Genomic DNA, 14,904 nt, shown 5'->3' with positions numbered 1-14,904 from the left:
TTTTTTTTTTTTTTTTTTTTTTTTTTTTTTTTTTTTTTTTTTAGTTTTGACTTTACATGGCTTTTAAGGAGAGTTTATCAGTTTTTGGTTCTAAAAGGAGTAACAAGTATAAACGTAGTTCTTGAAGAGTAAATGCAGGCCTAACATTTTCTTTTTATGCTACAAATCAATCTTAAGCACCATAAGAAGAGATCCAAGCAATAATCCCCGTGACAAAACAGTTGAACTTACAGAAGGTTGTATAAGATCGTTGCTTTGATGACGCATATCTGGTTTACAGCGGCTATGCAGAAGCATATAATACGATACTGTTGCCTGCAAAAGCATAGGGTTCCAAATTTGTAGTTGAAATTGTGAAAATCGTAACTTAAATGATAGATGCGTAGATTCAGTACCTCATTTTGTGCATTATTATAAAGAGATTCAATCACGACACGAATATCAAATCCATTTTTTGCCATCTCTTTTAGGACATTTTCATCAACCTTAAGAAATCCAAACAATGAAGTTAGCTAGCTCATCAAAGTAATTTATCAGGCCATAGTATAGCAAAAGGAATCGACGATAGTACGATACAAACCTTTGTCTTTTCTATTTCAGATATTTCGCTTGCTGTGGTGTATGGGTTGAGAGAAATATAATTTGGAAGCTGTACGTTAAACCACGAATGCTGGCGTATTTCAGGGATTGATATGCGGCTTACAGGATCAGTGACGAGTATTTTTGATATCAGATCATTGGCTCCGCTTGACAAGTGACCCGGGATAGGGTAATTACCATTCTAAAGCCAAAAAGTTCCAACTCAAGTTAGCAATACATGGAGATAAAATGCTGAGGGCAGTAATTTAAGTCTGACCTTAATCCTTCTATACAATGCGGGAAAATTATCATCATCGAAAGGAAGTCTTCCGCACAAAATGGCGTACAAGATAACTCCACAGCTCCAAACATCAACTTCAGGACCAGCGTAAAGACGCTCAGATATAACCTGGATTGCATTTACTTGATAAGCAAACGAGTATAAAATCCCAATGACACACGGTGGTAATAAATAACCTAGGCACACCTCGGGAGCAGCATAATTAGGGGTTCCACAGCTTGTTTTGAGAAAATGACCATCGCACATTATGTTTCCAAGTCCAAAGTCTGCAATTTTGACGTTGAGTTTTGCATCCAAAAGTAGGTTCTCTGGCTTTAGGTCTCTATGAACAATTTTGCAACGGTGGCAATGTTCAACTCCCGAAATTATCTGTTCCAGCATTACAGAAATAACTCCATTAGTAATCTATAAATAGTATTCAGAATTGAATCGAATTGAATACCTGCTGGAAGAAGTGGCGTGCCTCATCCTCATGGATCCTGCCTTTTTGTGTGATATAATCAAAAAGTTCGCCACACTTCATGTATTCCATAACAACATAGATGTGTGATTCGGTCTCTTTGATTTCATACAAGCGAACTACATGAGGATGTACTAGCAGCCTCATTATGTTGATTTCCCGCTTCACTGTCAAGAGACGATAACAAATTCAGAAAAGTAGCTGGCCCAGGATTCTGAAGAATCCAAGTGCGATAACTTCACAACAGAGGAACTTTTTAACAATAATGCAAACTACAAGCTCCCTCCTCCTACTCCAATATCGGCTTTCAGAGACTATATCAGGGTCTCTCTTATTAACAATACAGGTCAACACTATACAGTTATAGTATTTGAGAATTTCATTACTCGTATTTGGGGTCTATTTGGATTTTCAGAACAGACTTTTAACCTAGAGTTCCTAAATCCAGGGTTAAAGTACTGGAATACTTAATTAAACCGCACGATATAGAGCTCCCACCGGATTTCATAATGGTCAGAGAAGAAGATATATATATAGAGAAATCATTTTCAGGTACACATAAAAGATTAAAACTTTACGGTTATCTGTACTCAGATTACACGTGGGAATGCATAATCTGGTTGAATTCAGTGTTCCGTGTTTCCAATTATAGTCCGCTTTTAAAGAATTTTGCCTAGCGATAATAAATACAGTACTTCATATCCTCTTTATGTGCTTGCTTAATTACACATTCACATTCTCATAATGTATAGAATGCTCAACTTCATCACTTCTTTTCCTTTCTCTCCACAGAAAACTTCACACAAAAAAGGGCATTTCAAGGCACCAAATTAGCATAATACTAAAATACCTTTTGCTGCAGCTGAATCATTAATCAACTGACGATCCAAGATCTTAACTGCAACTTTAAGTCCAGTGAGGATATGAGTAGCAAGTTTAACCTTCCCAAATCCCCCAACACCAAGAGTCTTGCCAACAATGTAGTTTGATAAGGCATTTCTGCTAGAACTGCTTCTGCTAGACTTTCTTTTATCCATCTACCAACTGCAAAGCATGAAATTCCCATACTTCATTCATATACACAGAGGGAAATTAAACATACCCATAGCAAATCAAGTTAGCATCTTTCTGCTACATAACAAAACCAATTGCCAAAACAGAGAAGAAAAAACACACAAACAGACCCACAGTATCAACAACATCATCAAGAAATCAAGAATCAGTGTAAATGAAACAGTGGATCAATTTATAACAGCAGTAAGGCCGATTAAAAGAACTAAATAATCGAAATTCAAGCCTGCAGAAGCAGAGATTTAGCCCTAAACCCCACCACCACCAAAAACTCACACAACCCAGAAAAAAGGGACATTCCAGAAATCGAAAAAACGTACAAAGCTCGGAGCTTGGGGCAAAGGGAGAAGAAGGAAGTTGATGGAGAGTCCGTAGTAATTGAGGAATAAACGTAGAATCAAGAAAAACAATAAAGAGACAAGACATCTTGGATACAACGTCAGGCAAAGGTGTTTATATGTGTGTGTTGGCGACTGTGTAGCAGTAGAGGGAGTGTGTAAGAAAGCGATGGAGAGAGAGAGAGAGAATGGAAAAAAGTGACGAAAAGTAACGTAGGAAAGGGAAGTAGAGTTGCCATTTGCATTTTTGAAGAATAAGAACAAATGCACATCAAGATGGCCTAAATTCTATATCCCCTTTTCTTACTCTATTATTCTTCTACCTTTATTTTCTTCCTAAATTTCCAAAAAAAATCACATGCTTTGTCTTATTATTTTTTTATTTTTTAAAAAAAATTCAAAGAAAACAATATTCAAAAATAAAATAAAACTACAAAATATTCTTACATTCTCACTCTAATATGTTGTTAAATGAGACTTGATATTGTCTCGAGAATTAAAAAATGTAAAGCTCCTCTACAGGAATGGACTTCTCTATGAATGTGACTACTTTGATGCCTCCATTATTGACTGCTTTGTAATATATATAGCTGTGAATATACTAATAATTTGAGCATTAACATGTTTAGGGCATTTAATTTGTATTTTCATATTTAGCATTTTAAAGATTCTCATTAAGTAAAAAAAATTGAGAGTAATGAAACTTCTAAAAATGTCACAAAAATGAAATTATAAATCATTTGAAAAATCTCATGTTTACCATAATCAATTTGAAAGTAATGAAACTTCCAAAAAGGTCAAAAGAAAAATAAACTTAGAAATCATTTTTAAAATCTCATGTAATGGAACTTCCAAAACTGTCAACAAATGAAATTGGAAATCATTTTTAAAATCTCATGTTTAATTACCATAATCAATTTGAGGGTAATGAAACTTCAAAAAATGTAAAAAATGAAATTAGAAATCATTTTTAAAATCACATGTTTACCATAATAAAAAATAAATAAAACTTCAATCATTCTAGTTGTATATCGATTTAAATTTAGTGTTATTTTTGAATAATAGTGAAATGGTTTCTAATAGTATTTATTATTATTATTATTATTATTATTATTATTATTATTATTATTATTGTGAAGATGGTATCTAGTACAATTAAAAATTATTTTAATAATACATTATATAATTATGGATTGTATTGAGTATTACCGAGCATTAGAAATTACTGCGGTATGTGTATTGTTATGGTTGACCAGTGTACTTATATGTGTATTATTACAATGGTTTCGTAATAACACCATGTACAATCTATAATTATACCATCTATTATTGAAATGATTTTCAATAGTATTAAATATAATCATATATCATGAAAAATTATTTCAATATTTTATATCAGCACATTTACTAATTGACATGATAGATGTTTCCCAAATAATATATCATATACGGAGTAACATTCTAACACTCATATTATTGGTGATGGTTTTTTTTTGCCCAAGCTGGCCTACCACAAAATGGGAGAAATATAGTGTGTAAAAATGATAAGAACACATGATTTGATAGTGAGACTTTGGGCAACTCATAACCTTTCGGCCTCTTGAAAATGCTTAGCTTGTTAATAATAATAGAGAGTACAAGCTAAGCTCTAATCAGAACCTATTACAATGAATTGTGATTCAAAATGTGATGAGAATGATGGAGATTCAATGATGATTCCCCTTAAAATGATATGTATGTACACACCCTTTTATATAATGTATTGTAATTCAAAGTGGGATGAGATGATAGAAGATGATTCAATGATGATTCCCCTTAAAATGATATGTAGAATGTCTTTTATATAGGCTTTGAGCAGCAAATGACTTCTCCACTTAAAAATTTCGAGGCGTGAAATATGTTAAGTACATATTTCATGTGCAAGCACGATGCTAGGATATGATGGACAAGGTACACCGTACCAAGATTGCATGTAGGCCCATGCAGGCTTGGTGTGCGTGACAACAAACTAATCTTATGCGGAGTTGTCATGCGGACTGAATGTCTTCGAAGAGATGTACCAAGATTGCATGTAGGCCCATACAGGCTTGGTGTGCATGACAACAAACTAATCTTATGTGGGGTTGTCATGCGGACTAAATGTCCCGGAAGAGAGATCCATCGCGCTATCCCATGTTTCTTTAAGTCTATCCTTGGTCTCTATTAATGATTTCCGCTCAGGCTAATCATCTTGACACCCTTAAGCTCCCATGCATTCCCCTATCGATTAGGGTTCTATAATCTTCACCTTCTAATAACAAGATTTTTTTTTGGAATACTATTGACTCCATCTTTTCTCAACCTATTGAAGCACAACAAGCGAACACCCCCACTGGAGATTGAACTTGTGACCTCTCACTTGGGAGGGTCACAGCTATGCTGCTTGACCACAAGGTAAGTCTGTTCTCGGTAAAGATTATTTACAAAATAACAAAATATGTCAGAATTAGAAACATAATTATGGTAACAATTATTCTAAAAGTAGTATTAATTACAGTTTTGATTACAAATGATGTGACATAATGATGGATGGAGTCCAGGTTTATTACCGCCCACTATCGGCGACTTGTCAACAACAAAGACACCATAGAACATCCTTATCAATGGAGATACCTCGCGGTTATTGAGGAGTTTTTGTATGTGTGATTAGGAAAGAGAAAATGGGGAGTGATGATTTTAAAAAAAAAAAATAAAACAAAACTGAAATTAAAAAAAAAAATTATGCAGCTTGTCAGGCACGTCTGACGCAGCAGAGTTGATCCATTTCCTTACCTCTGCAATTTTAATGTTCCACTCACCCCATTTGGCAGGAGAACCCTTTTTCTTTCTCTTTCTACTTTCTCTTCTTTCCACATCACCTAACACTTTTCCAATATCCTCTAAATATCTATTGATATGGATGCTCTTAATCAATTATAGTATACCGCTAATCACCAAGCTTTGCTAGGTTAATCACAGGCTAATTGCATGCTTTAACCTACACTTCTTGTACATCTGTCATATTTATGGCATTTATATGATACGAATGTAGTCTAAATTTTGCACCAAATAGGGTTTTGATTATTTTATTTTTTTGGGTCAATTTTTGTTATTTGATTTTGATTTAAACCACAAAAAAATTTAATTTTGTTAATGTTAAAATTTTTTATTTGAATAAATTAATTAAGTCACATTGCTTTCAGAAAAAAAATGTCACATTTATATATTTTAAAACAAAATTTAAAAATGTCAGTTGTTAAAAATTATATATTTACTATGTGATGACATTATAAGATAGTCCAACTACCTCAATAACATAAACACTAAACTCAAAAGAACACCCTCAAAAAGTCAAATGCATGTAGTACTTGATTGACTAGATGTTGTCGAGAAGTTTGATTAATAGATTCACTTGTCGACTTGCGCTAAGCAAATTAAACCAAGCTAAGTTGATTACCATATGTTTACTGAATAGCCGATCACCTTAACATCTTGACAAGCCTACCACATTGTCTAATGCCATCTAATTAACTTGTATTACCGTATGACCGGCTGGCCGCATCTATCAATCAAAGCACACTATTGTAGGTCAACTTGCATCAAGTCATCATGACACCCGTCATAGCTAGGCTTATATATAAATAAGACATTTCTTGTACGACTAAGACACCTTCCACTGCATAGAGTTGCTTATACTTATAACACTTACATTGTAAATTAATTAGAGCTATCTGATTTCACCACCCGAAGTCGACTATATTCTCATTTCCTATTCGCTATATCATAACATAGTGAATTTTAGATTGTACCCTTCACTTTAATTTGATTACTCTAGCTAAACTGGAATAAATATGTTATTTTAATTTTACAAAAATATATTCAAATTACTATGTAGTGATTTTCAATTATAATTTCAATTCTAATATTTGAACCAAAAGTTATTAGTATTTCTTTTCCATGCAAAATATACTTTAAAACAATCATTTTCAATTGATTTGTCATGATAATCAATATAGTAATAACTAACACTAGCTGCTGAATCAAATGCATATTTGAGTCTAATGAATACCTCCCCTACTCGTCTTCAGGGTAAAAATAGTGGATGACCCTTAAGTTTGAAGTTTAAAATTATTTGACTCTAACAAATTCATATCTTTACAAAAAAAAAAATGAAATTAATAACCGCATCAACAAATAAATATAAATTAAATACTCTTTTTTTTTTTTGAATACTACTGACTCTATTACAATGCAGTATCTGTTCATAACTACTTTCTCAACCTGTTGAAGCACAAGAGTCAATATTGCCTCCACTGAGTCAATAAATTAAATACTCTTAAAATATAAAATTAAATATTCTATACAAGTAAATGCATCAAGTAAAATTTTAAATTGAGATATCTCACTCTTAACCGTAACTATAAATCATATATTTATTGTTTTTTTTTTTGTTATATAGAAAGGAGGGGCAAAATCCAAAAAAAAAAAAAAATGAACTAGCTATTTTTCACAGTAATCCTCCTAGCTAGATTGGGGGATTCCATGATTTCCATCTTGATCGATATCCTTGAGAACCGCTTCATGCACTCTCGGTGGAGCTTCATGCCATTCATTCCTATCATTAGATCAGACATAACTGGCGAACAAATTATTTTGTGGACCAGAATTCAAAATACACAATTTACATACTGAATATTCAATATATATATATATAAATTGTAGCGAGTTCATCTTGCAAGGTAGACTCGAATCCATGCTATAACTATTGTAACTTGCGCTAGCCTGGCCAGACCATCAGTAGCTGCTTTTTCTCTCTAACACATGTTTAATCATATATTTACTTATTTAGTTTAAACGCATAAATTATATATTGGTTTGGAACTCACATGACGATTGCAGGCTTCTTTCACTATTTTAAGGTTTTAAAAATTCTTTAATGAGCCTCTTGCATTATTATATTCAATCATATTAATTAATTTAATGATCGATCTAATTAAGGTTCGTTTCTATCGACCTTGTATGCATATATATTCGGAAATTCCTAATAATTAATTGAAGTGTATAATTAATATTAATAGCATACAACACTTGACCCTCTGTTACAGAGACAGTTACCTCCACTGAGGCTCGAACCTACTCCTATCATCCATGTGAGAGTGTAAATCGGGACACCGGGTGCCACTAGAGTACTAGACCACAAGGTCTCCAACTTTATAATATATATTTTTGAAAAACTAATCAAATATGACGTCAACACAATTGTAATTGGATACCTCAATTTAAAAAAAATATGTAATTAATCAGTTTTTCAAAATGAGGAAATTAATTAATTAAGCTCACGCGAGGTAATTGATATCAATAGCAAGATTATTAATTTCCTCATTTTGTTAGTCCAATTTGCACAATTGAAGCTTATATATAATAATATAAATTTAACATCGATCTAATCATAAAAAAATTACAAATTATGTATAATTGGCCTGGTGTACTGTTTGCGTCGAGATCACAATATATACAATTTGTATATGTATAATATAATGTATATATAATTACAAACTATATTCTCTATAATCACAAGCTGAAGTAGTTAAGTAGCTATTATGCCATATACACACTACATGCACGGAATGTGTACGTACACAACATGCATGGTACGTTTATAATATGATACTTTTTTTTTTTTAAATTGAGTGATGCTAAATTTTTTATGAATATAAAAAATATATATTATTACGTTATAAATAAAAATTATAAGATGAATTGAGAGGGAAAATATTATTTAAAAATTTTAATTTACTTGAAGATCTTTAATTAATTTAGCATTCATTAATCACATTTGATTAATAATATAAGTTTTAATTAATATTGAACTTTATTTGAAAATTACTTTTTAATCCATTGCTTTAATTAATTTCCAAATTAATTAGACTCAAATTGTAGATCTTATTTATTTAGAAAAATGTTAATTAACTATACTCCGAACGGATATTACTCCTTTTACATGATTTGTATTGATTGAATAAATTGTAAAGGAAGAGGAAAAAATGTCTCACTTTATAGCTAATTATTATCAATCATGCATGAAAGTATCAAATTGCACAATACATCTTAGATTGATGTGCACAGGTAGATCAATCAAAATATCATGCAAACGTAACCGTTGGATATAAAATGTTCGTGTGTGCACGTGTATCATATATGCACACATATTACAAAGTATATCTTCAAACGTGTCTATTTTACTCTATACTCTTATTTTGTAATACACGTGTAATGCTTGGAGATGTACATACACATGTACCGTATATGCACACATATTGCACCGTATATGCACACATATTGCACGTACATCTCCAAACGTTACATGTATTATGTATATCCCTACTTCCTTACATTTTTTCTTAAAAACTGATCGCCTAACCTGCAATTCTTCTGCAGCTTGATCAGCGGTCAGATAGAAATATTTAGAAAACAATTCAAAAGTTAATGTGGTAGTGTCACGATGTGTTCTTTTTGTCCTCTTTTTACCAATAAAAATATTCGCATTTATATTTGCTACATCTACCGCTGCAGTGGTATTATTTTCCTCCACCACTACAGTTGTACTTTGATCTACAACCACAACATCTGTAACTGTACCACTTGCATTAAAAAGCTACATGTTAACATCACACTTGTAAATTAAGATGTGAATTATTCTTGAAAATGGTTAAACCCTTACCAATTCAATTATCTCATTAGATTCTGGTGGAGCATTCTCAAAATTTTCGACAGCAGCAAGATCTGTACTTTGTGCACTATCCCTTAACGGTGATAGGTGAACCTTATCCCAGAAGGAAGAGTTATCCGGAGATGAGGAAAGAGTAGTATTTGCCATTTTGAAAAAGTGCAAAGGGAGTAAGCAAGTAATAAGTCTAGAATTGGGAGTGCTCAGAAGTGAATGTGAGCAATAGAATGGTATACTGAAGGGGAAGGACAAATGGTGAATTTATAGCAAGGAGCAATTGGTGGGAGAAGATAAAGCGATAGTACGTTAACACTGTGTAAGTCGATTGAGTATTTCGAGGTAGATTGTCCCGTCAAAAGATAACAATTACCGCATCATATTGTTTACGACGATGGCAGTTTTCAAACGTTTTTGTCAAAAGGGAATAGTGATCTGTCGAGACATGTTAATAGTGATTTGTCGGGACTACTGTTGATATATAATAATAATATTAATATTAATATTAATATTAATAATAATGAGCCCATTTTAATGGTTGACTGGGCTGGCCAAAATGGGGCTAACCCAAAACATGCATTAAGCATAATTTTTTAGATAGAGCCCAGGTCTAGTCGAGTGTAACGCTTGGAGATATACATACACATGTACCGTATATGCACACATATTGCACGTACACCTTCAAACGTTACACGTATACTAATATATGCACACATATTGCACATACACTTCCAAATGTTACACGTATACTAGTATATGCACACATATTGCACGTACACCTTCAAACGTTACACGATAAGAGTATAGAGTAAATTAGAAGTACGAGCGTGTCTTGAATTACACCTAAGATCAACGCACGTGTACGAACCATAGGAACCACCATACAAAAGCAGCCGTCGGATCCCAGAAACAAGTCCCACACGCACTCCTCCACTGTCAGTCACACCCACCCCCAACTCCTCCCTCTACCTAATGGACAATCCCAAAGCACCCCCAACGCCGCCGCCCGCCGCCGCCTCCCAGAAATCGGATTCCGGCGCGCCGTCGAACAAGGAGGATCCGGACACGATTCGCAAGCCGAAACGACAGAAAAACTGTCTTCCCCCTCTCGACTCCGTCGTCCTCCGAGGCTCATCGAACAGCGGCGGCTTCTCGTCGTTCACCTTCGACACGAAAATCGCCGACGACTGGACGCCGGAGACGACGCCGAGGTTCGGCTCCTTCAACGGCTGCGTAAAGGCCGGAAAAGTGAGAAGCGACGATCGAATTGAAGGGCGGAAACAGGGAGGCGAAGTGATGATGATCAGTGACGGTGACGATGATAATGATAAGAAGAGGAGTTTGGGTTAGTTTGTAATTAAGTTGAAAATGATGGGTTTTTAAAGTTTGGGGGTTTATTGGGATTGGGACCGCTGACACCAGTGGTGTGTAGGGGACAGAACTGAGAGGTTAGGAATTTCCTGACAATTTAATCTTTTTTTTTGGGTTAATTAAGGATCATTGTTAGATCAAATCACTGAAAACAAGGATTCCATCGTTGTTTACATTGGGGATATGATGTAAAGAAGCATAATGAAACACCCTTTTTCTACAGCTTTCTTGCCATTTTTATATTTGTTTCTTCACTCTCCATATGGCTGCTCACCATGGCTTGTCTTCTATTATATTTCTTAGGTATTAAACAAATAAATATATCACCATGAGAGAATAACCGAGTATCAAACTCACGATCATTTTTTATTGTAATAAAGTAAAGTATGATTTTCATATATACAAGAACGATCAAGATTTCAATTCCTGATAATACATTCTGAATCAAATCTGTAACGTATGATGACAGTGGAGAAGATAACAGATAAATATGATTTAATTTGTGTTTCGCCTGTGATAAGATTAGAAACAATGTATGTTTGTCAATGCATGGTCATCAATGACGTGTGTTTTGACCGTACTAAGTTTGAATAGTAATTATTTCAGCAAAAAAAAAAAAAAAAAACTAACTTACTACCTAACAACCACAATAGAAAATAAATGTGGAAAAATTCGTATAACTATTATCCTAATTAGTAATAATTACATGAATTATAGCCGCACGTGTAAGTGTTGTTGTCATCATGGTCCTACGATGTCAACCACAATAGACACTGTGTGTACAAATTAGATGAATGTGACTAAGCTCTTTACAAATGTACTGTTTGCCTTTTATTTTTTTTCTTTTTTGTTTTTTTAATTCGAGACAATGACTATATGTATACTATTTTCAAAAGCAACCATCAACCAGTATATTTAATAGTACGACAATATTGTTAAGAAAACTGTATCAAAAGATTGATTTTTAAGCCAAATAGAAAATTTTAAATGAAATTCTAATATTTAATTTTATTCGGTTGCCTAGAGTTGAGTGAAATCCACATTGTAACCTTAGCTGGTAAAAGACCAAAGAAATAATTAACTTGTTATAGCCTCAAACAAAAAATGAAAATCTTATTTAATTAAGCAACAAAGCTAATTAACTATATGCTTTTAGACCCACTTGCCAACTAAATTGCCTGCAATTATGAAAATCTAGTTTTTTCAAGATTGATTCGTTATCTGTGCCTAACAAAGATTGAATCATCATCCACACTCTCAAACACAACTTGCAACATACGAAAAATGGCAATTCAGTCAAGTGTTAAGTTATTTAATGGGATGAGTTACATATATATATATATATATATATATATATATATATATATATATATATATATATATATATATATATATATATATATATATATTTTACGAAGAAAAAACTCCAGATTACCTGGGATTTCATCACTAAGTCTAATGAATTTCTTTGACCAAGAATTTCTTTTATTTTCTTTGACTACATTTTTCTCGGCCCCCGGATTCAGTGTTTTTCGTTTGTTGAAACTATACACCAGATTTACAAAGCAATTAATTAAGAAAATTAAAAATATAAGTAACATGTAATTTGTATGACGGCAAAGTACTTACGGTTGGAATTTTAGCTAAAAAAAAATTGTCATTTAAGTGGCTATTTTGTGGTACAAATATATGTGGGGTCCTGATTTTGGTCGAGTTAACGTGGATTCGCAGTACTCTTTGTAAAATGACGTTAAAAATGTCAATAACATAATATCAAAACAAGTGTTTCTAATGAGATTTGAATATGTGACATAGACTTTTTAAAGAAGTTTGGAGTTGAACCTACTAAGCTACTTAAACTATTAATAATTTGAACATATATATATATGGGTTGGATCCTATGAGACCACCCTATTAAATGAGATCATGAGATCACATCTCAACCATCTAAAAATTTAAAATTTATGGTTAGGATTGATTCTAAAATATCAATTATATTAGGATGAAATTAATACAAAAGGGTGGAATTGTAATTTGATTATGGAAATAAATGAAATATAATATTTTCCAAAATTTAAGGGATACTAATCATGGTAGTAAAACATTCCATATTTTTACTCTGTTGTTATTTTATTATTATTATTTTAAAAAATTGTGCATTGAAGAAACAAAGAAATTTAGCAGTCCAGGCCTTGCTAGTAAGTTCGAACGGAACTTTGAATTAATTTATGCTACATAGATGTGTGCGTGTATGATGGTAGGCGTGTGCAAAATTCTGTGAGTATATATTTCTTGAATGTGAACATTTTTTAGCAAGTGTGTGGGGGTGGTTGTGATTTGTGCAACTATGAATTTGGTCTAGGTAGCATGCTTAGCATGTTTTCTTGATAATGTTTCTTTTAATTATTATGTCATGTGTAGGTGTGTGCGCTTGTGAATTAGGACGTGTGCAGAAGTATGAGAGTTGTGTGTGCAAACAACGTTGGGTGTGTGCAAAAGTCCGACTACATATATGTCTTGAATGTGGACCTTTTTTTTGTGCGTGTTCACTCGGTCTTAATGGTTTGTGCAACTGTGAGTGGGTGTACTAAATGCATAACGAACAATGTACATTTGGTTTGGGTAGTGTGTGCAAAATTCTGAGTAGGTAATGATGGTTTTGGCATGTTTAGTTTAGCGTAATTTTTATTTTTATTTTTATTTTTTATGTGATGCGTAGGTGGGTGCATGTATGACATTAGGCGTGTGTAGAAGTTTGAGCGTATGTGCCTTGATTGTGGACCTTTTTTGTCGAGTGTGCGGTCAGTGTTTGTGGTTTGTGCAACCGTGAGTGAGTGTACTAGTTACATAAGGGGATTGTGTTTTTAGGTAATTGCAGTGGGGACGCGGGTTCATGAAGGGTTTGACCTAGGTAGTATTTGCAATATACTGATAAGGCAATGAATGGTTTGTCATGTTTTCTTTAGCGCAGGTCTTTGCGTACGTGTGTGCGTTTATGAATTCGGGCGTGTGCAAATGTCTGAGAGATGTGTGCGCGGGTGAGGTTGGGCGTGTGCATAATTCTTGCTGCAGGCAATGATGGTTTTGGCATGTTTAGTTTAGCACAAAGTTTTTATTTTTATGAGATGCGTAGGTGCGTGCGTTTGTGAAATTGGACGTGTGCATAAATCTTGAATTCAAAATATTAATGAATGAATAAACTAGCAAAATGCCTTCATAATTAATATGACCATAATATTCTCAAAAAAAAATTAATATGACCATAATCTAATAAAGTACAAGCACTAAAAACAATTATTTATACCGATATGTGACGCATACAAACACGCCACAATCTATTTTGTTTTTCCAACATTAAACAGACTATCTTGGACCACGTTTCGACTCTCTCCATCTTCATTTCCTGTAAATACATACGCATCAAAGTTAGATGCATAGATAATCCGAGATTAAAAACACAAAACGTAGTGCACATACTGTCTTCCAACATGCAATATTTAGATTTAAATTACTTATACTCACACTCCATTCCCCCTCATGCACACATCCAACACAAACAAGGACCCCAAACAGATTTGGAGCATATCAAACACACATACCTATATGACGTGCACACACACCACATGTCTGACACGCACACACCTAAAAATGATGAACAAAATAACAGAAGTAGCGCCCTAAATATGAAATCCTAACACCAGGACAAAACCATGTGTGCACACACTCCATTCCACTGACACGCTCTAAATATGAAATCACCCATAACATATTTGCAGCATCTCAAACGCACATATCAATACGAGATGCGCACATACTTCTTTCGTATCACGCACCCCATCTATAATGCAAAAAAAAAAAAAACAAATAACAAATGCAGCAGTTGACACAAGTCACAAACATCATAGTGCACAGACTCCATTCTTGTGACACACTCACCTCAATAACTACTTTTAAAACAACAACAAAAATTAAAAAAGACGTTTTCAAAAAAAAATAAAAAATAAAAAGGCAAACAATCCCACATAAACACAATGAAAACACC

At 33.4% G+C, this 14,904-nt stretch overlaps 1 protein-coding gene across 1 annotated transcript in view; it reads right to left on the bottom strand.

Moving 5' to 3' along the window:
* The window catches only part of LOC116028345 (SNF1-related protein kinase catalytic subunit alpha KIN10-like), a 5,389-nt gene extending 2,469 nt beyond the window's left edge, over positions 1 to 2,920 (bottom strand). Inside the window, exons 1-8 of the mRNA XM_031270034.1 lie at positions 2,732 to 2,920; positions 2,191 to 2,384; positions 1,323 to 1,507; positions 1,067 to 1,249; positions 857 to 988; positions 581 to 781; positions 396 to 485; positions 232 to 315 (exon numbers count right to left, since the gene is read on the bottom strand). Coding sequence (XP_031125894.1) covers positions 232 to 315; positions 396 to 485; positions 581 to 781; positions 857 to 988; positions 1,067 to 1,249; positions 1,323 to 1,507; positions 2,191 to 2,377 — 1,062 coding nt within the window. The 5' untranslated portion in view covers positions 2,378 to 2,384; positions 2,732 to 2,920. The remainder of the gene's footprint in view (positions 1 to 231; positions 316 to 395; positions 486 to 580; positions 782 to 856; positions 989 to 1,066; positions 1,250 to 1,322; positions 1,508 to 2,190; positions 2,385 to 2,731) is intronic.
* Between the last annotated feature and the right edge of the window lie 11,984 nt (positions 2,921 to 14,904).

Source organism: Ipomoea triloba, chromosome 9 (assembly GCF_003576645.1).
Source record: "Ipomoea triloba cultivar NCNSP0323 chromosome 9, ASM357664v1".
NCBI classification, from domain to species: Eukaryota; Viridiplantae; Streptophyta; class Magnoliopsida; order Solanales; family Convolvulaceae; genus Ipomoea; species Ipomoea triloba.
The sequence above is the reverse complement of the archived record's forward strand: the minus strand, read 5'-3'. Positions and strand labels throughout refer to the sequence as shown.